The sequence below is a fragment of the Malaclemys terrapin genome, chromosome 7 (genome assembly GCF_027887155.1).
Source record: "Malaclemys terrapin pileata isolate rMalTer1 chromosome 7, rMalTer1.hap1, whole genome shotgun sequence".
NCBI classification, from domain to species: Eukaryota; Metazoa; Chordata; order Testudines; family Emydidae; genus Malaclemys; species Malaclemys terrapin.
Window position 1 is genome coordinate 25,593,798 of NC_071511.1, and position 25,366 is coordinate 25,619,163.

At 40.1% G+C, this 25,366-nt stretch overlaps 1 protein-coding gene and 1 long non-coding RNA gene across 2 annotated transcripts in view; one reads left to right on the top strand and one right to left on the bottom strand.

Moving 5' to 3' along the window:
- CCDC66 (coiled-coil domain containing 66) overlaps positions 1-9,678 on the bottom strand; it is a 69,783-nt gene extending 60,105 nt beyond the window's left edge. The window contains exons 1-4 of the mRNA XM_054033357.1: positions 9,579-9,678; positions 7,366-7,430; positions 2,634-2,659; positions 170-614 (exon numbers count right to left, since the gene is read on the bottom strand). Coding sequence (XP_053889332.1) covers positions 170-614; positions 2,634-2,659; positions 7,366-7,430; positions 9,579-9,589 — 547 coding nt within the window. The 5' untranslated portion in view covers positions 9,590-9,678. The remainder of the gene's footprint in view (positions 1-169; positions 615-2,633; positions 2,660-7,365; positions 7,431-9,578) is intronic.
- Positions 9,595-25,366, top strand: part of LOC128839974 (uncharacterized) — a 32,889-nt gene continuing 17,117 nt past the window's right edge. The window contains exon 1 of the long non-coding RNA XR_008445579.1: positions 9,595-9,675. This is a non-coding gene — a long non-coding RNA (uncharacterized LOC128839974). The remainder of the gene's footprint in view (positions 9,676-25,366) is intronic.

Sequence of the window (25,366 nt, forward strand, 5' to 3'; positions counted from 1 at the left end):
GTTTTAAAACTGTACATTTAATTATTGAGCAGACTCCCTGAAATTTAAATCCAAAGTTAAAGCATTTCATTTTTATTTCAAAAATCTGCTATTAATTTCCATAATACAAACCTTCTAAAAGCTACCAGTAAGAGTAAATTTCATTTTTGCTGCAGGATATATATCTTACTTGTTTCTTCTTGCTTTTCCTCCTGGGCCTGGGACTCAATTTTGGTTCCTTGTTTTACAGTCATCAGAATCTGTTCAAGTTGCTCTTGTGTTAAACACACCAAATTGTTCCTTAGATCTTCACCTGAGATATGAGGTTTTTGAGACTTCTGTTTGGGCTTTTTAACAGCAATTTTATTAGGGTTCTGTAAATCCGGCATTCCAGTTGTGTTGTCTTTTTGGATAATCAAAGCATGGTTTTTATTTAAGGATTCCTTTGATGAATCTTTAGATGATGACAAAGTCACACAGTTTTTTTCACCTTTTATTGCTGACCATCTTGATCCACTTCTGGGTTTTGCTAAAATATGTTCATGCTTGACACAGGAATTTTGTGTTGATTTCAGAACATGTCCAGACTGTTTTGTTCTCAATGTATGTTTGAGGATTTTAGCTTTATTATCCATCTGTTAAAACAATAACAGTTTTATCTTTCATAGGATATTAAAGTAAATAAACTACGTACCCTTAGTCTTTTCCTTCCTTCAGGTAGTAAAAGCACATTTTTTTTATCTGTCATATCCAAATATTAAAAGCCAATTCTGTTCTCCGTTACATTAGTAGAAAATCTAGTTCACTAAAGGGAATGACTCCAGATGAATACTAATGTAACTGAAAGGAGGATTTGGCTCCAAAGTGTGCATTACTGTTAATTTTTTAATTTGAATATGAATGTCTAAAGCAACAATATAGAAATTAGTTTTACAGTATGGTCACTTGTACCATACTGTCAGTATTAGAGATAATAATCCCTCTTCTGCATTATGGTTGCTGCTAGCAAAAAATCAGAATAAAATTTGAATAATCTGATTCTGATCAGAAGCACCAATTTAGAATGTATTTGCATTCAACTGTCAGCTTTCAAACCCTTTGGTGAACAAAACAGGATAATTTTCCTTTAACCTCTTGGATGCCAGGCATAATCTAGTCTCCTTTCAAATAATGGGCCCAATGATTTCAATATTATGTCATGGGATAGAGTTGTATGAATGTCTTCCGGCTGGGTAAGCATCATAAATGCAAGGGCACTAAACTTGTTATAGTCACATTTATCTGATCAGGTATGAAGGGCTCAGGCAGATGTGAGTCCTGGGGAAAAAGACAGTTTTCAGGTAAGTATTCTTTAAAAACACACTTACCCAAGATAAACTACTCTCTTCTGCAAACTGAAGTAAAACCACAGTATTATTTAACAATCTTGTAATTGTATGAAGTCATGTGCATAGTAAAAAATTATTTTTCCTCACCTCCTCCATCCTATCCCATCCCCAAGGCAACCTTGAACCCATAGAAATCAGAACAAGTCATCTCAGGCTGAGCTATTATGGTCGACAGTAAGTGGCAAATTCATCCCTCAAAAGACTCATGTGCAACTCTTACAGATATGAACAGGTATTTTATGCAAGCATCTGAAGGCACAATTTGTTTCTAAGTAAGGTTTCAGAATGACAAAAGGCAAGGCGGCTATTTCATTACAATGGCTGTTGCTATGTATTAACTGCATCGGAGTTCCTTTGATCCTCTTCTCCACCTCTCTGCTGGAGTTTCCCAGAGATCTCCCTTGATTCCCGCTCTCTCTTTCTACCCCTGTATCTATGTATGTTCTTGGGTGACTTCATCTGCTCCCATGATCTTGCTTAGCATTTCTATGCTGATGATGACTCTCAATTTACTCATGACCTCTCCACCTCTATTCAGGCACACTACTCTTTATCATCTTTTCCTGAAAGTCATGTTGCTTTTCTTCAAATTAAACATGGCTAAAAATGAAACTTCTAAAGTTTGGCTGCTGGAACCATGCATATTTTTCTCCTCTTCTCCCCACACATCAGTATGTTGCCAAACCTTATTTTGTTCTGTACTATATAAATATCTCTCTCTCACACTCATTTTCCCTTCAGCTGTAATATTTGTCTATGCTTTGGTTCTCTCTTGCCTTAACTACTGAAACATCCTCTCCTTTGGCTTCTCCATCTCAAATCTTGCTCCCTTCTAGGTCATACAAAAAGTAAGGATGGCCTTGTGGTTAAGATACTGGAATGAGACTCAAGAAAATCTGGCTTCAGTACCCAGCTCTGAAGCCAGAGTCTGTGTGGCTTCCAACTAATCACTTAATCATCAGAACGTTATCCAATGTAGTTCATTGTACTACTGTCTTTTTTTCAATCTCTCTTCTGAGAATTTAAGTTTTAGGCATATTGCATGCAGAGTATTTTCCAGAGATAGAGAGGTTCAAGTCATATTAATCCTACCTATTTTGTCAGCTACCATGAGTTTTGTCAATGGAACTTCATTCTTTCATAGTTAACATTGACCACAGATATTTAGACACATCAGAAATCACTATTTAAACACATTTTGAAAAGATATTAACGATTGTATTTTTGGTTCTTATCTAAAAATCAAGGAATCATTACTCCACTTACCTTAACTGTGGATTTTGATTTACCCACTGTAAAACAAATAAAACAAAATATACACATGAGAAAAATATTCAATAATCAACAATAATTTCCTTGAAAACCACATCCTGAGAAATTCATGGTCCCACCTAGCCTTAAAATCTATTATTCTATTATGGTTACCTAGTCTCACCTCCTGCCTAATGCAGTCCAAAGAACCTTACTTGTAATTTCTGCATCAAAAACTTGTTAGAGGCAGTAAACTTTTAGAAAGATATCCAGTCTTTTTATTTAAATACTTCATCTGAGGTAAAATTCATTACAAACCTAGGTTCCAATGGTTAATAACCCTCTTTCTTAAAAAAATGTGTATGTTATTTCTAGTCTGAATTATCTAGCCTTCAGCTTCTAACCACAGGATCTTATTATACCTTTGTGCTTGTCCACACAAAGACTTGGTGCGCCACAAGCCATGGAATGAATGTACGGCCCACTAGCTTGCTGTATAGAGACTTGCTGTGTGGACCCTACTACTGCACACTAAAAGTTCCAAAGTGTGCTTTGTCCTTAGTGTGCAGCAGCAGAGTCCACTTAGGGCTTGCCTACCCAGCATGGTAAAGCGCTCTAGGGGGTATGAATTGTAGAGCACCTTAACTGCCCTGCATAGACCCTGCTGGCCCATTCTAAAAAGTACCTAGTTTGTGATAACATAGTTCTGTGCAGGATCTACTGGGGGCAGTTAGAACGCAACACATTAGAGCATTCTACGAATTGCATTCCTCTAGAGCACTTTTTCTGCACCATGTAGACAAGCCCTTAGTATGTGGTAGGCTAGAGTGTTGTATAGTCACATCCTGGCTTGCCACATACTAAGTTGCCCTTTTACTGATTGATTTAAAGAAGCACCTACTATCAGAAATCTCTTTTCTATGTAAATACTTGTAGACTGTAATCAAGTAATCTTTTAACCTTCTCTTGGATAAACTAAACAGATTGATCTTCTTTAGTCTCTTACTATAAAGCATGTTTTCCAGACCTTGAATTATTCTGGTAGCTCTTTTCTGGACCCTTTCCAATTTTTCAACATACTTTTTGAAGTGCTGACACCAGAAATGAATACAACATTCCCGTAATGGTTTCACTAATGCTGTATACAGATGTAATATCATGTCCCCATTCCTACTTGATATTCTCTTGCTTATATATCCACGGATGGTGTTCGTCCTCTTAGCTACAGCATCCCATGTTCAACTGATTATCTACTATTACCCCTACAGTTCTTCTGGGTGTCACGGCATTCCAGGATACAGGCCTCTATCTTGTAAGTGAGACCTACATTCTTTGTTCTTATGACCTTGCATTTGAAATTCTTTAAAAAATATGTTCAAATGAGTCCATCTTGTCAAGCAACCCAGGGCTGTCTGTATAACTGACCTGTCCCCTTCACTATTTACTGCTCTGGTAATTTTTGTCTCATGTGTATGGCCCTACCAAATTCACGGTCCATTTTGGTCAATTTCAGAGTCATAGGATTTTAAAAATCATAAATTTCATGATTTCAGCTATTTAAATCTGAAATTTCATGGTATTGAATTGTAGGGGTCCTGACCTAAAAAGGAGTTGGGAGGGGGTTACAAGGTTATTATGGGTTGCAGTACTGCTACCCTTACTTCTGCACTGCTGCTGGCTGTTGGAGAGTGGCGGCTGCTGGCAGGGAGCCCTGCTCTGAAGGCAGAGCCACTGCCAGCACCAGCGCAGAAGTAAGGATGGCATGGTATGGTATTGCCATCCTTACTTCTCCACTGCTGCTGGCAGGGCACTGCCTTCAGAGGTGGGCACCCAGCCAAGGGCCGCCACTCTTCAGCTGCCCATCTCTGAAGGCAGCACAGAAGTAAGGGTGGCAATACTGTACCCCCCTAAAATAACCTTGTGACCACCCTGCAACTTCCTTTTGTGTCAGGACCCCCAATCTGAAAAACACTGGTTTCCCCTGTGAAATCTGGATAGTATAGGGTAAAAGCACACAAAAGACAAGATTTCACAGTCTGTGGTGCGTTTTTCATGGCTGTGAATTTGGTAGGGCCCTACTCGTGTAAATATTACCAGCAATGACTTTATATTTTCTTCCAGATCCTTGATAAAGATCATTTACAGCACTAGGTCAAAGACAGATCTTTGTGGGACCCCAGTGGAAACAACCTCATTGATAATGATTTTCCATTCTAGATAAATATCCTTACATTCATATTTACATTAATTTTTATGCTCCTAAGGCCCTGTAACCAGGTGTGCTGTCCCTTAAGGACAGGCCTCATGTCCAGCACTGCCCTGTTTTCAGTTTCAGCCTGAAATGAAGGTATTTTGGGATCATAGTTCCCAGTAGGCTCCGTGGCCTCTTGCCTTACTTGAGGGGGGGAGAAGAGGGAGTTTGTTGTCCTGGTGGGCTCTGCTCACCAGTCCAGAACCAAATAAGCAGGAACTGAAGTTCTCAGAAAGCCCATGGGAATAACAGGCTATAAAGCAAGGAATGCTGGGACAGGAGGCAGGAGTATATGGTTCCTGCCCTCATAACATTGAGAAACTGGAGGAAGTAAGATTTTTTGTGATGCTGTTCTGCTTCGAAAGAGGGAGACCTGTAGAGAGTAGGGCTGCTAACAGTATCTCTCCAGTGAGGAGTGGAAACATCCCCTGGAAAGACCCCTTTGGTAAGTATTTGTTTTATTGTGGCCTTCCTTTTACTGTGAAAAGGTGGAATCTAGGGTTTGGCTAGAGCAGGGGTTCTCAAACTGGGGGTCGGGACCCCTCAGGGGGTCGTGAGGTTATTACATGGGGGTTGCGAGTTGTCTGTCTCCACCCCAAACCCCACTTTGCCTCCAGCATTTATAATGGTGTTAAATGTAAAAAAGTGTGTTTTTAATTTATAAGGGGGTGGGGGGGTCGCACTCAGAGGCTTGCTATGTGAAAGGGGAAAGTTTGAGAACCACTGGGCTAGAGGATTACTCAGACAGCTAGAGAAACTGCAGCACAGCTTGCATCTATATGAGGGACAAGTAAATATCCTCTGTTTAGGGGCACCATTATCCTGAAATCTAGTCAGTTTAAAAATAATGAATTCAAAGTAGCTTTAGCCAGTATGCCTGACTTTGAATCTCCCTGCCTCTATTTCTGACTCTACAATCTCATTTTCTTTTTCATTTAAATGGCTTATTCTCTCCACTGTTACTGTGTAAAAGACACACACAATAATTTCTTTGAAACTGGGTGTCTTAAGCCACCACAAGATGTTCCTGATTAAAGTCTCACTGCTGTTTGGAAATTTTAGTATTGTATAGGAAACTGAAATTCATAAATGTAACCTGATACAATTTAGCTGAATATCACTGCTGTTTACATCAGTCTCATGAACTTTATAAAAATAGCTTTTCTTGGACAAGATTTCATATTTTATTTTTTTAATTTAATGCCAATCCAGCAGCTAAAGGGTAGAGTTCTATCTTGCTTTGTGAGAGCATTCTGGAGTGACTACTGGTTCCAATCCACTGAGGCCCATAAAGGTGGGAAGATTGCCAGATGTAGCATCTACAGTCCAGAAGGAAAAAGAGAAGAGGAGGGAAGCATGCTAAAGTGGTTAACAATGTCTATAGCAGACTGACTGGCATTGATTGGCTCAGAAAGTAATCCCATAAAGTCTTCCCTGGACAAAAATGTCGTAAATGCAGAACTTGGAAGATGAAATATGGCTTTAAAGAGAGGGGAAAAGGCAGAGATCTTCAGGCTTCTGTCAGCTATGTAGTGAACCCTGGGAGATTTTGGGAAAGGGGATTTATACTTAGATATAAATTAGTGTTTTATTCTGAACATCAGATTTAGGGTTTATTTATGAATGACTTGCACAACTTATTGAGTTGATCTGTGCTACTTTCCACTCCACTTATGACATCCTGCATTTATATTTTTTTGACTAATACCTATGCTAGTCAGCAATATGGATAGCTGACCCTTCAAGAAATCAAAATTGTTCCCAGTTGCCTTCTTAACAAAATATGATCATATACTTAGATGATGGGTTATTACTGTAAAAGCAATGCTTTCCATTCAAGCCATTTAATAATGAACGAATACTGGAAAAGAGATTTTTGCATCTCAGCAGCAAGAATGAGAGGTGGCCTAAATATATTGGTTTTTAAAAGTAAAAATGTTCACAAAGTTTTGTCCTGTGGTTAGTGACTCATTCCAAACCTCAGAGAAAGCTGCAGTGTCTTGCAACTTAGAAGGAACTACGTTTACAAAAAAAGATTTTTTTTTACCATGCTCCCTCTGTTTAAATACAGCATTGTAAAGACATGGAAGTATTCCTCAAATCAGGTCAATCATAATGGTCAATTTATCTCTGGATGCACAAGAAGAGCCAAAAGACTGCTGAGAGCTGAGCTGAGAGTATCTTAGACTTTACCAATTGATCAATATTTTTGATGATCAAAACCATTATTGTCAGACAGTACATATGGCTGGCAATGCATGATTTATGGAAAGTCAAATACAAACCCATGCCAGTAACATTTTGGTGAATATTAGGACCCATAAATAACAATGTACAGAATATTTCATCAAAACCTTGAATAGTTCTTTCATATCGCTATACAAAACATTAATACTTAACCTTTATAACAAGATATGATTAATTTTGTTTATCTTCAAGGAGATTTAAAATGTATGAGACAATTTAACTTAACGATTATACTTAATAAAATCATACCATATGAAGCCAAAATTAGCCTAGGTTTTCCATCCAAAATTTCAGTTTCAAGCTTTAATCCATCTCTGTAAAACAACAACAAAAACAGCTAAACTCTTCTGTACCTGAAATCATCATCAGCAAAGTATGTGAGATTATGGCACAAGGAGAGAGGTGCTCTCAAGATACTTAGCTCATATCACCATTTCATATTCTATGTTTATATTAAATACAAACTTAAGCAATTCCTTCTTATAAATATGCAAATATTGGGAGATAGCCATACTACTCAAGTGCTGGTGCTTTTAAGCCTGTACATCTCAATATATATCTAAGCTGGGCTGACATATTTCAATATACACGTCTACCCCGATATAACGCTGTCCTCGGGAGCCAAAAAATCTTACTGCATTATAGGTGAAACTGCGTTATATTGAACTTGCTTTGATCCACCAGAGTGCGCAGTCGCCCCCCCCGAGCACTGCTTTACTGTGTTATGTCTGAATTCATGTTATATCGGGTCACGTTATATTGGGGTAGAGTTGTATTCATACCTTGTCATGTCTGATTTCTGACCTGATCCAAGAGATGGGTAATGGGATAATTGATAAAGTGGTGAACTAAAGAAAGGTATATTAAACAATATAAACCATAAACCAATATAAACCTTCTGTTAGTCTTAAAGGTGCCACAGGACCCTCTGTTGCTTAATATAAACCATGTTAATTTCAGCACCAAAGAAGCCTGAGAGATGGCAACAACTAGGAGGAGGCCAACATTTTAAAAACAGTACTTAGCTGTCATTTAAATAAAAATTTAAATTGTCTTCATAGTCTAATACACCCCATACCATTGAGAGAGAAGATTCTTCAAAAACAAAAGAAAAACACCAGGGAGACCTCCAGGGAATGGAAATTAATGTTAAAGATTTACAATTTTTTCTTTCATTCTTACATTTAAGCATTTCAACTCTACTTTACTGAAATCCCAGTTCGTACTGAAAACAAAAAACAAAAACAGTTTGAGATATTAATCCTAATATTAAGGCAGGAGTGTTGTCAGCTCTTTTGATTTATGGTATTTTTCTTGGAGCCCTGGCTGTTAGAATCCGATAATCTGTGAATTTTAGCTTTCCTAAAAAAAAAAAAGGGAGCTTTCTAGGCCTCATAGTTGCATACAAAAGCCTGAAACCATGAACCCTAAATGCTTGAGCACTACCAGGTAAATAAAAAGAACACATTTTTGTTTAACTTAATTGTTTTTATGCTAAGATCATGATGTCTGAGGCCTGAATCATGATTTTTGAACTCTTGGGACCACTGATACTGAGATGAACCGAAGTGAAATTAGCGACAAAGAGTCCTGTGGCATCTTATAGACTAACAGAAGTATTGGAGCATAAGCTTTCATGGGTGACTACCCACTTCGTCAGACGCATCTGATGAGGTGGGTAGTCACCCACGTAAAGCTTATACTCCAATACTTCTGTTAGTCTATAAGGTGCCACAGGACTCTTTGTCGCTTTTTACAGATTCAGCTTAACACAGCTACCCCTCTGATACTGAAGTGAAATTAGTAGACTATGCATAGATTCATAGATTCTACGACTGGAAGGGACCTCGAGAGGTCATCGAGTCCAGTCCCCTGCCCACATGCATAAATTGACCATTGAGAGCATCACTAATGGGTAACGTAAAGTAGTGTTTACTCGGGGGGGGGGGAAACACCCGTGAAAATCCTAGTTGGAAGAACTGGGAGTAAAGGCTGACAGCTAAAGGTCAGAATCCTTCCCTTACCTAGCGGATTTTTTACTTCCAATAGCCACTACCTCTAATAACACGCTACAGGGTTACGATAGCCGCGGTTCTAGGGAGGGATTTTATACCGAGTCGTGAGGCACAGAACAAGGTGCCCACAGCAACCCACTGAATGCCCTGGACACAGAGCACACAAAACACGGACGGGGGGCGGGCGGCATCAGACGTTGCCGGGGCGTCTCTGAGACGTCACCTGCCAGAACAAACCCAGGTGCCGACACGTCACATCACGTCCCGTCGAACATTTTACATTACAACGTTGTGCAGGCCCTGGCCCTGACTTGGTGGCCCGTTAGCCGCAGGCGGGGCGAGGCACAGCCCTGCCCGGCTCTGGGGAGCGGGTCATTATGGAGCCAGACCACGGGGACAGACACGCCCAGCGCAGAGGAGCCAAAAGCCGGGCACTGCCCTGCTTACCCCAGGTTCATGGCCCTTCCCCTTCTACACCCGCGGGATGCGGCGACAACCAGGGGCGGGAGCCAGACCGACGCCGCTGCCTGGAGCCCTAGTGTGTGTACGTTGGTTGCTGCCACCGCACAATGAGACGGGAGGTGATTGGCTTCCCCAAGGCTCGGGCCCTCCCGCCAATGAGCGCCCCTTACACTGCGGGGCTGGCTTCGCCTGCGTGCGAGGCATTGTGGGGGCTGGAGTCCCGGACTTCGCCCGCTCCCCAGCCGCGCGCGGCCGAGCGGGTGACGCAGGGGCCTCGCAGGGCCCGTCCAATAGCTGCAGCCGGGCGCGCCGCTGGGGAGCCGCGCGCCCATGGGGTGTCCTAGATACAGACCTGCTAGTAGCGGGGTGTGGCGGCGGAGGGGGGAATCGGACATAACAGCGTTAAGATGTATTGGAGTGGGGGAGGGGTAGATGCAAAACTATTCGTATTGTTCTGTATCCTGCGTAAAATAGCAACCGGGGGAGGGGACTACAACCCCCCCCAATTCTGCAGTGAGGTTTGCATGGACAAAGCCTGGTGTGGATTTCAGTGCTGGCTTCAGGCCCAAATTATTATTATGATTATTATTATGTTCTTTATTATTAATTTTGCTTGGGGAGAAAAATGCAGTAGGTACAAAAGTATTTAAGAATATTTGGGAGGTGGAGTAAAAGCGCACAATAGTTCATTGGGGATACAAGTGTATTCAAACTGGTTGGGAATCTGTCACTCCCCAACTTACTAAAAATGGGGGGGGGGGGCGTGCTATACCAAATTATTAATGGTATATTAAAATAGACAACTAAGGGCCCAGTTGTGCAGTTACACATGTGAGTAACTTTCACTAGAATCAACACTTTACTTAGTATGGGGTTTTCTTGTTACAAAAGTATTGTTTTTTTGCTAGAGGAATAAATCGGGAGCTATGGTTGCTTGCTACTGTTGAGAATCAGGCTTCCCATTTAGATGTCACGTATGGGTTGGGTGATGAGCTCTAGTCAGCCAGGTTTGAAAATGTTGGGTTAATTGTTTAAAAGTGGTCAAATAAGGGCCAGTGTTTTGAAAGTGGTGTCTTATCACCTTGAGGATCAGTTCCTTAGTAGTAGGCTTCAGCTGACTTCATCCTTGGCCATCTTTTCCCATCCTCTTTCCTTGTCTCCTATTGAACAGCTAGAATTGCAGCTCCCTACCTTTGTATTGCCATCAATGATGCTTTATGGGAAATGTTTCAGGAGTAGGACATTGAGCACCCTGTAACCTATTGCTTTCTTGACATAGTTTCTTTAATAACAGGGCATATGAGAAATACTATTATTTTTAATTGGAACCTTAATTATTTTTTAATCGGAATCCTGAAGTGTTTACTACTTTTTCAGGGAGAATTACTTATGACTTCATAGGGGGCATTAGGCTCTGATTCAGGAAAGCGTTTAAGCATCTATTTATGTCCATCCCTATTCAAGGCAACATTTAAACTCATACTTAAAATAAAATGTGCTTATATCCTCTTGATTTCAAAGGAAGTAAGCACATATTCTAATAGTGTCCTGAATAGCAATGCAAAGTAAGTATTTGGCCCCCAGACTGAATATAATGGATCATATAATGGAGTATAACTCAAAACTCCCGCTGAAATCAACAGGAATTTTGCCTGAATAAGGACCACAAGATTTGTCCCAATACAAGTAAGTGGCAGTCAGATAATGATGGATAATCAAGCTGGATTTGATGTGTACAAAAAACCCAATTTATCTGATGCTATTTGGAATTACTTTGGATAATTACTGTGCCATACTAACTCATCTCATATTTAACAGACTTTCACCTGTTTCCATCCAAATACACCTTCCCACGTAGTAGTGTGTTATTGTTGATCTGGTAACTAAAAAAGCCAAACAGTCAATCTTAGACACTTTGGACCAGATCCTCAAAAGTATTTAGGTGCCTAACTCCTTTGATCCAAGAGCTCCATTTAAGGACCAGGATAAGGAAGGAAAAGAGAATCAACACAGGAAACTTTTCTCAGTAAGCTGCTAAAACTAAATTTAAGTTCTGTGAATAGAGGAAATGCTATATTTGATTACAGAACACAATTTAGCTTTTTTTGCTGGCTCCTCTGTTCCAGCCCCTTTCCTTCAGCTCTGCCTTTCACTCAGATATGCCAGAGACACCAGCTGTAGGCTGGCTGAATTTATTTTATTTATCTAGCTGATGTATTTTCATGATCATCAAGGTGTCTGAATATCTGAAGAATATCTGAAAACAAAATAGTGGGGAAAATTAGATTTCTTCATTTCAAAGATGATAATCTACCAAAATCCATATTTAAAACAAAATTCTGTGCCATTTTGAGGTTTGACCATCTGTTCAGAGAATATATTGTATTTGTGAACTGTGTTGTCTGTCTAATTTAGATGGTAAAATATTTAGGACAAGGACATGTCTTTCTCCATGTTTTACCCGCCAAGCACTCTTTCAACATAATATTTTTTTCTTTCCACTATTATTAGCACGTCTGTGTCAGAATTAGTACTTTAAAACTTCCACCTTCCTTCAATCAAATAGCTGTTTCAGATAGTTTTTTGTGCAGGTTGGCTCTTCTTTTGTTAGTTCCTGCTCATATTTCTAACCTTCATAGGTACTTTTAGTATCTTCCACCCTCACTGGTGTTCATAACCCATTTCCACTATAGGCAAACAGAATGTAAATTAATTTGCATATCTTTCAGATGACTAAGTAAGACTGGCCCTATCCCCAATCTCCTCAGCACCTCACGGGACGCATCCCCCTAGCTCAATGCATTGCGGTGTATCATTACTGTATATGCTGACCAAATATTGATTTGCTGCACAAAATCCAACAAATAAGGTTTGATCAGAGGAGATATAGGAGGCTGAAGAGACTCTTCCCCTTTTAGCCAATGGCAGGGGTTGCAACACTATTACATCCACAGCCTCTACTACAGTGTCTTTCAACCCACTACATCCCTAGGAGATTACTTTAGCTAGTGGTTTTATATAGTCATGGACCCCCTAACCTGGCCACATCCCATCCCCCACATGCCTGCACACTGCATCACAGACCATTGCTCTATGGTGGTAGGAGCGTGGAGATCCTCAAGGCAGTCTTTTGAGAGCTATTTTCTTTTCTTCACTCTTCCGTTGTCCTCTCTTTGGTTCTTGCATGGCCACAGGAGGAGGAGAAGTCTTCAGAGGGCAGTGGGGGAAGGAGATATAGTCCTAAATCTGTCAGTATGTTTTCAAACTATATTCTTTCTTCAGAACTTCAAATATAGTGTTCCAACAGCAAAGTTTCATTTTTTAAATAAAATAGAATGCAGTATCATTTCCAGTCTCCATTTAAGCCAGCAGGTGGCAGTATAGCTTCAAGCATATCAGGCAAAAGCTTGACATTCTCATGGAGGAAAATTTATTTTAGGCAGTCTGCAAAACCAGTTCTTAAAACTTTCCTTTTAAAACAACAACAAATTTTTCATTATCTCCAGGCTATTTTATCAAGTAATTTTTTTTCAGAAAGCACCAGCAGTTTGCTAGATGTTTTTTCAGACAAGTTTGAAGATAAGGTTCCTGCTTCAAAGACCTTACAATCTAAATCATAGAATCATAGAACTGGAAGGGACCTCGAGAGGTCATCTAGTCCAGTCCCCTGCACTCAGAGCAGGACTAAGTATTGTCTAGACCATCCCTGCCAGGTGTTTGTCCAACTGCTCTTAAAAATCCTCAGTGATGGAGATTCCACAACCTCCCTAGGCAATTTATTCCAGTGCTTAACCACTCTGACAGGAAGTTTTTCTAACGTCCAACCTAAACCGCCCTTGCTGCAATTGAAGCCCATTGCTTCTTGTCCTATCCTCACAAGTTAAGAAGAACAATTTTTCTCCCTCCTCCTTGTAACAACCTTTTATGTACTTGAAAACTGTTATCATGTCCCCTCTCAGTCCTCTCTTCTCCAGACTAAATCCAGTTTTTTCAATCTTCCCTCATAGGTCATGTTTTTTAGACCTTTAATCATTTTTGTTGCTCTTCTCTGAACTTTCTCCAGTTTGTCCACATCTTTCCTGAAATGTGGCGCCCTAGAACTGGACACAGTACTCCAGTTGAGGCCTAATCAGCGTGGAATAGAATGGAATAATTACTTCTCGTGTCTTGCTTATAATACTCCTGCTAATACATCCGAGAACAATGTTTGCTTTCTTTGCAACAGCGTTACACAGTTGACTCATATTTAGCTTGTGATTCACTATCACCCCCAGATCCCTTTCCGTAGTACTCCTTCCTAGACAGTTATTTCCCATTTTGTATGTGTGCAATTGATTGTTCCTTCCTAAGTGGAGTACTTTGCATTTGTCCTTATTGAATTTCATCCTATTTACTTCAAACCATTTCTCCAGTTTGTCCAGATCATTTTGAATTTTAATCCTATCCTCGTAAATAATATTGATCTAGTGCTGCTGTTCTGTTTTAGGCAGAGTCCCATATATTGCGATTATACACCTGCACAAATTGCTACCCTTTTGCCAAGATGCCATTCTTTATTGTATTTATTTTTTTTCCTTTGGTTCCACAGTAATGTCAGTTTTTCTTCAAGTGCTTGTTCACGTCCATTCCAATCAGGTGTGTGTGCGCATGTGCACAGTAGCTGGATAATTTTTCCCTTAGCAGAATCCGTGGGTCAGCTTGGGAGCTGGGGGGGTGGCACTTGGGGCAGGGACAGCTTTCGGAGCAGAGCCCCCCTGGATACCCATATGCAGAGGAGCCAGAGTGGGGGCCATGCTGCTGCTTCAAGGAGCCATGTGGAGCGGCCCCTGACCCTGCTGGAGCGCTGGAGCGGGGCAAGCCCCAGACTCTGCTCCCCAGTGGGAGCTTGAGGGCCAGATTTAAATGGCTGGTGGGCCTGATCTGGCCCGCGGTCTGTAGTTGGCCACCCCTGACCTAAATAATTCCTTCATTTGACTCTTTCTATCAATATACCTATCTGTAAGGAAACAGCATAAAAATATATCTTTCACTGGACATTTATTCCCTTATATCTAAGTTATTCATGGGGTGCACACATCTCTGACTAAAATAAACAGGAGTTATGTGCTCATCTCCAAGAGAAGAATTTGTCCCCTCTTTCCTCTCCCACTAATCAGAACTCAAACCCATACTCTCTCGCCTGAGATTCTAATGGAAAATTTGAGAACTGGAGTAAGTTGGTATAGTCAAAGTCAATAGAGTTTCACTTATTTACCCCCGCTCTGAATTCGACTTGTGCTCTCATAATGTATTCATCCCTGAAGGCACTTAAGCACCTATGTGTTTGTTCTTCTTTTGCTATTGGCTTTTGTCCCTTTTAAAAAAAAAAATGTAAAATGTAAGTTATTGCTGTTGAGGTGTAGTGGGCAATATTTATTATAAGTAAATGCCAGGAACTATGTAGATAAAATCAAGGATTTTCCTCTTACTTCATACTTGCTTTTCATATGCCCAGTTGGTTCTGCCCTTAACTACAGCACAGTTATAAAACTCTAGAGCAGTTCAAATTATTGTGTGTTTTCATATCATGAATGAGGTGGGCAGGGAAAAAGAAGCTGAGCTACACTGTTATCAGAAGTTAAGAGATTAATCTTTGCATGTTGAGAGGAGGGAAGAAGATGTTTCATCAGCCTCCATATCCCTAGCGCTGCCTCCATTCCACTCAGCCTGAAATGGCTCCCACTGCCTTTACAACTTCTGTCCATAATAGGCTCTCTTATCCTCCTGGCACCCATGTACTGATATTTTCCAGCCTGAAAGACCCAGACTATTCCTGCTGTCTCACTGGTTCCTCTGCAGCTTCTCTGCCCAGAAAAATGCCAATAGGCTTGCATTCCCTTCCTGTTACCATTCCTCTCAGAGGACTTCAAGAGGGGCAGGATTATGCATTTACATCTCTTCCCAGTTACAAATTTAGAATACAGTTAAGAAATGGGTGCCAGGAGGCAATCAAGGCTGCCATTTGGAAAACCTGTATCAGGGTTTTTTTAAATGTTTTGATTTGAATAGGTTAGAAAATGTTGTGCTATGAAGTACACCTGGCCTTGCATACAACTGTAGATCATAGGACACAAAAATATGGATTTACATGCATGTTTTGAAAATAACACAGACAAATGATTCTCTTCCTGATGGACAGTTATGGCTAACTTAGTAAAATGCCTGGGGACTGTATCTCCACCTGTAGGAGAGGTTCAGAGTTTTGTATTTGATGGACTTTCCTATCCCATATCATGGAGAATAATATATGCCTGACCTCTCCTGAGAAGATTTATCTATCTTAGGGTTTGTACTGCTACCCATCACTATGATATACGAGCCCCTCCAAGGAAAATTAAACTGTCGTAATAAGGTTCCCAGTAGACTTCATGGAGTCATTAGTTCTCCTGCCTTCTCAAGAGAGCAGAAAGAAGACCAATAATTGTTTGTTTTCATAAACAAAGGCTGTAGTCCTTGGTGGTTGCTCATCAAAAATATTTATAATTGGTCTAACTAAGTATTTTAATGTTTTTTATATATAATATATGTATTTTAAAAAAAACCCTGCAATTCTGTAGGGAAAAGGTATGATCAAATGTTGCATTATGATGGGAAATGTAGAAATGAAGTTTCAATTTCAAAATTCTAATGCTTGGCATCTTGACCTAAATATAATTCCCTTGGATGACTCTATTATCTGTGAGTTATCAATGAAATGTAGTTAATGGAAGAAAATTAAAATATGGGTTGTTCAAGGTATATGATTTCCTTCTTTGAAAAGTGGCATCTGTTTAAAATCGGGATCTTTCGATATGCACATTCCAAGAGATTTAATATAAACTATATTGCAAAATTAAAAAGTCCCATTTACATTTTACCAAACTATAGGTTAATGTTCACAATTTGCTGTAATGTGCCAACAGATACCGTTTCTTATGTAGTTTACCTCATCCATGTTCTCATACATGCCTACATGTGAGGTTTTTTAAGAGAAAAATCTCACATAGGGTTCAGAGTTTGTCACAAGCAAAATACATAATTCAAAACAAACATAAGACATTCATAATAGAATTATTCATCACAATGGAGAAAAATTGCTATCTTCAAGGTTTGCATTACCAACAAAAGTTGTAAATTAAACTCTTAAATTAAACTTTTTAAAATCTGCATCTGAAGTGGTTTGATTTGTACATGAAACACTATGAACCAAATACATCCATTAACTTAAATAGTTACATCAAAGATGAATTTGGCCCAATGAGTTTAATTTTGTACATTGCTTTAACAACCAATATGAAGATTTGCCATATACATTTTTCATGGATCATATTTTGCTTTATGTCTTCTAATTAGTGTAAAGATATTATTAAATAAACATATACTTTTAAATGACATTTAAAAATGTGTCTATTCCAAATATGCAGAATATAATTTATAAAAATGGACTTTCTACATTTTAAAAAAAAAGGTTAACACTTCCCTTAATACAAACATTTTTTGATATTAGTATGAAGGGCAGGTTACTTTTTAAAATACCCTGGAGAAATCCTACTGAAGTATCATGAATCATTCCCATGGTAATATCAAAGTATCCAGTTTCCTTAACCGAACAACTGTTTCATAGGAGATGGTATGTAGTGATTCTCTCTTGTAGGAAAGATGTTCCCAAAATATTCATCTATCAAAGTGGGGAACGAGAAGCATTCTATCCAGCTATTATGGCAGTGCAATTATCTAACCAGTACTGAGAGAGATGCATTGTGCATTAGTGCTGATAATAGGAATTCTAAGGCATCTAATTGTGTCAGCCTTTAAACTGAGATGCTGTCTCAAACAAGTTAGGAAATTTAACTGTATCTTATATACATGCTGTAATTTAACTACAGTGGAGTCGCATCTTACGCGGGGGGTTAGGTTCTAAGTCAGCGCGTAAGGCAAAAATCGCGTATAGTCAAAATTACCCTTGAAAATCCCTTAAATCACCCATAAAGTACAATATACTATACATGGTTTTGTGTATACAACCCTGTATAGTAATATGTATAATGTATACAGTAATGTACAGTATATAATGAGTACTTATGCAAAATATAATTTTACAGTACTGTATTTTTAATTACAGGGGGTAATTACAGGGGGTCGTCAGGGCTTGATGTCGATCCAGGAGATGGAGGTGACGGAGAGCTTGGGTGACGGAGAGCGAGTCGTAGACAAAGTGGTTGGCTCTGGTTCAGCTCGGGAAGTTGATTGCATAGGTTGTTTTTCCTTGAAAAATATGGTGATCGGCAACTGTCGCTGTTGTCTCTTGAGCTGCTCGAACATTTTTTGATACAGTCTCAAATCATCCATAATACTACGTGTGATTTTGAGGCTTCATTCCATAGAAGGATCATATTCAGAAAATAAATAATTCAAGTGTTTTGCTGCTTGGAACACTTCAGAAAATTTATGAAAATTCCAACTTGCTGGCTCTTCCTGTTCGTCATCGTCCTCTTCATCTTCTGTAGACGATTTTATCAGTTCCTCTAACTCTTCGTTAGTTAATGTTTCTCTATGGCTCACAATTAATTCTTCAGTTTCTTCCTCAAGGAAGTTGACGAAACCATCACCACCCACTTGCCTGACCACCTTTACGATGCGTTTCTTCTTTGTCAATGGTCGGGAAACCCTTAAAATCATTCACACGTTCTTTCCATAGGTTTCGCCAACATGCATTGACTGTTTCAGGCTTGATTGCGTCCATTACCTGTTTAATATAAGTGATGCAGTCGGCAATGTTGAAGGACTTCCAACACTCCATCACATTAAGATTGGGATCAGCATCCATAGCGCTACGTATCCGTGAGAACGTAAGCCTCGTGTACGTGGCCTTGAAACAGCAAATCACGCCTTGGTCAAGAGGATGGAGGTGGTATTGGGAGGGGGTCAGAAAGACTACTTCAACATCGTTATGTGCAAACCAGAGTGCCGCTGGGTGGCCAGGAACATTGTCTACGATCAGCAACACTTTGAAGTCAAGTCTTTTCTCTTCGAGGTACCGCTTGACCTCCAGAATGAAACACTTGTGGAACCAATCCAGAAATAATGTTGTAGTCATCCAAGCCTTTTTATTTGATTGCCAGAACACAGGCAGGAGATTTTTGTTCTTGCCTTTTAGGGCATGGGGATTTGCAGCCCTGTAGAGCAAGCCCAGCTTTATTAAATGCCCAGCTGCATTGCCACAAAACAACACAGTCACACGGTCTGTAGCTGCTTTGAAGCCAGGGACTTGTCTTTCTGATTTCGAAATGTAAGTGCAGTTGGGCATTTTTTTTCCAGAAGAGCCCAGTCTCATCCACATTAAAAACTTGTTCCAGAAGATAGACCTTTTCTTCTATGATTTTCTTTAATTGTACGGGGCTAGGCTTTTGCTGCCTTTTCATTGGCGATGCAGCTTCACCAGTAGTCTGCACGTTTTTGAGGCTGAAGCGGTTCCTAAAATTGTTAAGCCAGCCTTGGCTGGCTTTGAATTCCTTCTCATCAGAAGGCTGTCCCTCTTCAGCAGGAGGTTTGAACAGTGCGTAGAGGCTAAGAGCCTTTTCTCGCAACGTGTTGCCATCGATAGGCACACGTTTACGATTCATGTCTTCCAGCCATATGTTTAATGCCCTTTCAGTCTTCACTAAAGTCTTATCACACACCTGGCTTGTCACCTTAGCAGTTATTGGAGTACTTGATGCCACGGCTTGACGAATTTCTCTCTCTCGAATCTTGATGGCACGGATGCTAGATTCGTTGTGGCTATATTTACGCGCCACGTTGGAGACCGACATACCGTCACTCAATAAGTCCAACACAACCAGTTTTTCCTTCAGCATTGGAACAGATCGCTGTTTCTTTGGTTGAGCACCAGATGAAGTAGTTGGCTTGTGTTTAGGGGCCATGTTGTATGAAAAATATATTTCTTTGAACACTAGAGTCACACTCAGCACGGCGAGATGCTCACACTATGAGAGGCACGTGGAAACTGAGACCGGCAGATTCACGTCTCCATCTCACGCTCACTCCGGGGCATACGCTCATTGAGTGGAATGGTGGGTGGAATCGCTGGCACTATTCACAGGTATCTTGTTTTTCTTTTTTTTTCTGAGTGCATATAGTTGAATTCGTGTAAGTTAAATGCGCGTATGATGCGACTCACCTGTATTACAGCTTTATTGTCACAATACAGAACCCTTCAAAGAATAAACCCTGCTATAGAATATGTTTCAAACAAGATCCACTTAACTCAAATTTCTTTAGTTGCACCTACTTTCTTAAATTTTGGGGAGGGGGTCAACACAGTTAATCGTATTGTTTTAGTCAATGATCTTTAACACAGATTGCAATAGACAGTGCAGTTGTGGAGTTTGAATTACAGTTTATTATTTGAATTACAGCTCATTATCACCAGTCTCTTCATCTAATATAAAAACAATTAACCCCAATTAATGTTCTTTTTTGTGGAGAGGAGACTCTACATTTAGTATCAAAGAGGTGAATAAAGAACACTGTAGGGCAGTAGTTCTCACACTTTTTTTTTCACGGACCACTTGAAAATTTGGATAAAAGCGCTCTATTAAAAAAAAACCTTAATAAACTTTTTTTTGTTCTACAAATAAAAGCACACAACTCATATTTTAATATCCGTAGTCTTACCTTTCTAATGTAATGAATGTGCCCTCTTTCCCCCAACTCAGCAGCCCCCAAGCTGGAGCTGGAAAGGAGAGGGGTCTCTTTCTCTCTCCCCTGCCATGGGAGCCCCTGAGCTGGGGCTGGGAAGGAGGGAGGTCTCTCCCCGGTAGCCACAGCTCTGGAGCTGGGGAAAGTTGCCTCTTTCTCTGGCTGCCGCAGCCCTACATGTCCCAAATTCCCCCCCACCCCCTCTTCTCACCCCACTACCCCCTCCCACCTACCTCCTAGTCCCCAAAGGCCACCACTTCACCTTACATGTGTGTCTTCTCAGGGGCCAGGCACCTAATTAGTGGAGCCACGCCTGCGCAGCTCCACTAATTAGGCAGGTGGCCCTTCATTCTCTTGTGTGCGGCCGCCCAGGCGCACACCTTTGAGGGAACTATTCGTGGACCACCTGAATGGAGCTCGCAGACCACTGGTGGTCCATGGACCACAGTTTGAGAACCTCTGCTGTAGGGATTAGACATACCTATATTGCGGAATAGAGATCCTCTCTTCTCTGCATGTGTTGTATACCCATTCATGGATTTATTTCTCATTTTATGTTCTACATTCTAGCTGGGCTCCCTTCTTCAGTATGAATTAGTTTTCTTATGTATTATTAGCAAATCTTCTGCTTAATTACTGATTTTTCAACTGCAGAATTTAATGTGGATAGTAGAGTCCAAGGAACTGACCCTGACTGGAGGGATGAGAAAAATATATTTGCAAAAGTCTAAACATGATACCTCAAACTACTGCTTGCCCAAAAAATTTGATTAAAGTAAATGGACTTCTGGAAGGTAGAGTAGAGCAGCTAATATTTGCTCCGATAATGTAAGGATTATTGGAATGCTTGCAGGAAAAGAATACCAGGCCCTACTTCATTTCATGACATATTAATCACCAACACTCTTGAACTTTGTATGCAGGAGGATTTGCAATATGTGGAAAAAAATTAGTGACTAATAATAATTTCAAATTATATGTCTCTTTTCTTCTGGTGATCTTGAAATCCCCTGGATTCGGGGGTGAGGTAAAAAGTTTGGGGACCACTGGAATAGGATCAGGATTTCACCATGTGGCAGGAAAGGAGTCATGCTGGATGTGATGTCAGTTGTGCAGGCATTTGTGATTTTACTAGCACTTTGTGACTGGCCTGGAAAGATGATATCAACTCCAATGCTACTACAGCTAATGTCTCAATTGATAGAGGGCTGCTTTTGTATCTAGTGTTTGTTTTAACACTGATGGTATGTGTGTACAGGCTAGTTGATAACTATAATGTCTGCTACCACTGCAATTACCCACAGTTGTTGTCCTAGACGGTCTATATTAAAATATTTCTACCTTTAATTTTAATTAATCAAAGCAAAGTGCAGTCCATAAGAACATCTTACTAAGTTTTTTTGGAACTAAGGACTTTAGGCCCTAATTTGTAAAACAGGTGAACAAATATGTAAGTCAAGTGTGGTGCACAGTGTCACAGAATGACTGGCTCCTTTAAGGGGACATAGTGGCCAGCCACACCTGGGTCATAATTAATTAGCTTCTTGTGAGCCTCAGTGGGTAGAATTAAGAGGGTCACAAGATAGTTTAATAGATAGCTGGACCTCATAAAAAGGCTGAGAGAGATCAGTCTGGGAGTGGAAACACAGGGCGTGGGTAGGCTTCTGTAGAAGGCTCTAAACTAGGCTTTGGAAGAGCAGTAATGAAATCACAGGAAGTGGGCAAATGCCTGTGGAAGCCTTTGAGGCAGCAACTGCTGGAGGCCGGGTACTCCAGTGGAACCAGTCTTGAGGCCCAGGGCTGTGTACTGGAACAGGGAAGGATGCAAAGAATGGAGCCCAGCAGATGCTGAGATCAGTACTCCAGGGGAATGCGCCTGAGGTCTGTATGCTTTATCAAAAATAGTCTAAAATGGATGTGGGAGCAGGGCTCAGAGATAGGCTGAAGCGAAGTCCCCAAAGGGCAGAAAAACCTTTTGTTTGTTGGGCTCGACAGTTTTGTTTGCAACTTGGTTGGAGGCTCAAGTTATGTCTGCAGCATGGATCTGTGTGTGGAAAGCCAAGGAAATCCACCTAGGGGAGGGAAATTGAGGCGGGGAATGCCTACAATGCCACACTCAAAAAGCAGATATATCGAATGACATAAAATGATAAATATGATCTGGGATCAGGCACCACTTTTGTAAGGTAAGAAAGAGGAATTATCTTTCCATCCTGGAATGGTAACTTTCTGTAATTGCTTTGTCTAATATTTTAGTGTGCAAACTAGTAGAAAGTGACAGAATCGGAATTTTAAAACTACACCAATAGCTCCATTCACACCACTCATCCCAATTTTAAGGTATATCTTACAAAATACTTCTTAAAAGCCAAAGTTTGATTATTTGCAAAGAAATGCAGCTGAAACTGGCCATGACATCTATTCTAACAGAGGATGTGGAATATGGAAGACGGTCTAAATGTGAGAACTATCACTTTTAAAAAATCACTGGCATTGTGCTCCTTTTCCTTTATTATGTGAGAACCCTTTCTCTTGCTAGAAGGGTTCAATGCTCATCCCTTCCAGGTGGTTAGTGTCTCTCAACTGGCAGGAAGTGTTGGGAAAACAAACTGATTTGCACTCTTCCCCCAGTGATGACTAAGGGCCTCATGTTGGAGGGGCATAGAGAAAATCCCAGCTGGCTTTGTGCCACACAAAGCTGAGGAGCGCCTCAGGAATAAGCTTCTGTGGGAGTAGAATCTGGCTGGATTTTTTTTTTTTAAAGCTGAATTGAGCACTGTATAAGTACTGTTGGGTTCCATTAGCCTGGGAAATAGGTTTCCATAATCAAGAGTTTCTCAAACTTTGCATAGTGTGGGCTGTGACTTTTATAGAAAGTGTGTCTTGTGGACATCTCTCACTCAGGATCACACAGACTTCATCTCCTTCTACTTGTAATTACATAACATCCTCTGAGGATTACAACAACAGGCTGACATGGAAAAGTAAAATGAGGAGATCTTTTAATGTATTTTAGTGCCTTTTAATGGCGTTTGCAGTGTTGGTCCAGCTGTGTTGGTCCCAGGATATTAGTGAGATGAGGTGGGTGAGGTAATATCTTCTATATGAAGAAGAGCTCTGTATAGCTCGAAAGCTTGTCTTTTCCACCAACAGAAGTTGGTCCAATAAAAGATATTAACTCACCCACCTTGTCTCTTTAATGGAGTTTAGCAGTTGGAAACAAGGAAATGGTATCTTCTCTATGTAACCAGCAAACCAGCAGCAAGTGCATCACAGACTGCCAGTGGACTACAGACCACAGTTTAAGACTGCAGCTATAAGCTGTTGTAAACCCAGGACCTTTCTTAAGGCAACATAATGCCTTATTATGTGTCATTGGGCAGGCTCAAATTCTTATTCAGTTTTTAGCTCTTCATAACTTAACTGTGAACTTATAAAGCATTTTTTGATACTAGCTTGCATTATACCTCAGGGAATGTAAATGTAAATTTTTATACTTGTTTACTTAATTGCTTTCCACTAAAAATATTATAGAGAGTAATCATCAACTTTCTGCAATCAAATGCCAGCATGAGTGTATTAATCTTTAACTAGCACATCTGACAATTAATGAAGTGAACATATGAGCTGTATGCCAACTAAATTTATTGCTGAAATCAAGCAAAAGAATCTCTTTCAAGAAAAGCGGTGATATTGATTGGCAGTATAGTTGGGTAAAGGACTTCACATTCTGATTAGACAGTATGAGAGTTCATGGCACAGTAGTCAGTTTCTGAGACTACTATATCTACACACTAAAATATTCCCAATATTCTTTTGTGGAGTGATGCATGTTTCTTGAAATTTGAATGGTAGTTCTGTTGCCAAAACATGTGCACTCATCATCCTTTTAATCTCAGTACATGACTTCTGACATTTCCCGCTGATATTTTTGGGGCTAAGTGATAGTAAAGATAGAGGTTGTATTAACAGGCTCTCCTCCCCACTCCATCCTATTAAAGCTTGTCACCATAAAAGCATTCATGGCATGGAAAACTTGTATTTCTTTAATTACATACAGCATATGGCAATTGAAATCTTTGAGATATAGTGCTAGTGAAGCATCTTGCATATCTCTTGGATGGAAAAGCTGATGAGCACTTAGAAATATTATTGGAGAGAAGCAAAGTCTGTTCTCAGAAATCAACAGGCACAAACATATGTACTTTGGTCAAGGCAAGTGCAGAGATGGGAATAACCTTGAGAAAATTATTGTAGAAGTAATGGTGGCAGGTCATCATAGTAGGAGATGACCAGCAAGGAGGAGGTATGTGGCAGATCATTGGGATGTCAACTGCTGAGTGTGTGAAGTTAGCAATGGATTAAGAAGGCTTCCAAAAATTTGTGCTATGTCACCAGAATTTAGACATGAATAAATATGGCACCTAATAAAAACTCTAGTCACACAAAAAAGCATGCAGTTGTCCTCACACATTGAGATTCATTACAGTACAACTTTAAAATGAGAAAACACCCTTTAAGGTGTTTTTTACCTGAATTTATATAAATATAGAATCTTTATTAGCAAGTATGTGAAGGGGGACTATTTCTTCCCACTCCTATTTCTCTTTGATTTTTTTTTTTCTTTAAGATCAATTTAATCATCTTGGGGCCATATTCACAGATGGCAAAACCTGTCACAACTCCATTCGTGTCTTCCATAAAAAATGAAACTTTTAACACACTTTTAACTTTTAGGTGCCTCTAGAACGCCGGTGCCCCTAGGCATGTGCCTACTGTGCCTAATTGGAAATCTGGCCCTGGTTGAAGTGAGTTTTGCTTCAAAAAGAAGAGTGTACTCACTGCATATTTATTGTCTGTACATGTACTTGGTACTTTAAAGTTCCAGACAGGTTTTTCTCCCTTATTATTTATCCATTCTAACTTATTTTGCCATCTCTTCATGGCAGTGTTACCAAATACAAGCCAATTAAAATCCCTATTTGTTGTGAATTTGAACATTCAAATTAATAAAAGTAACTACACAGAGGGTCGTGAGCTTATTACATGGGGGT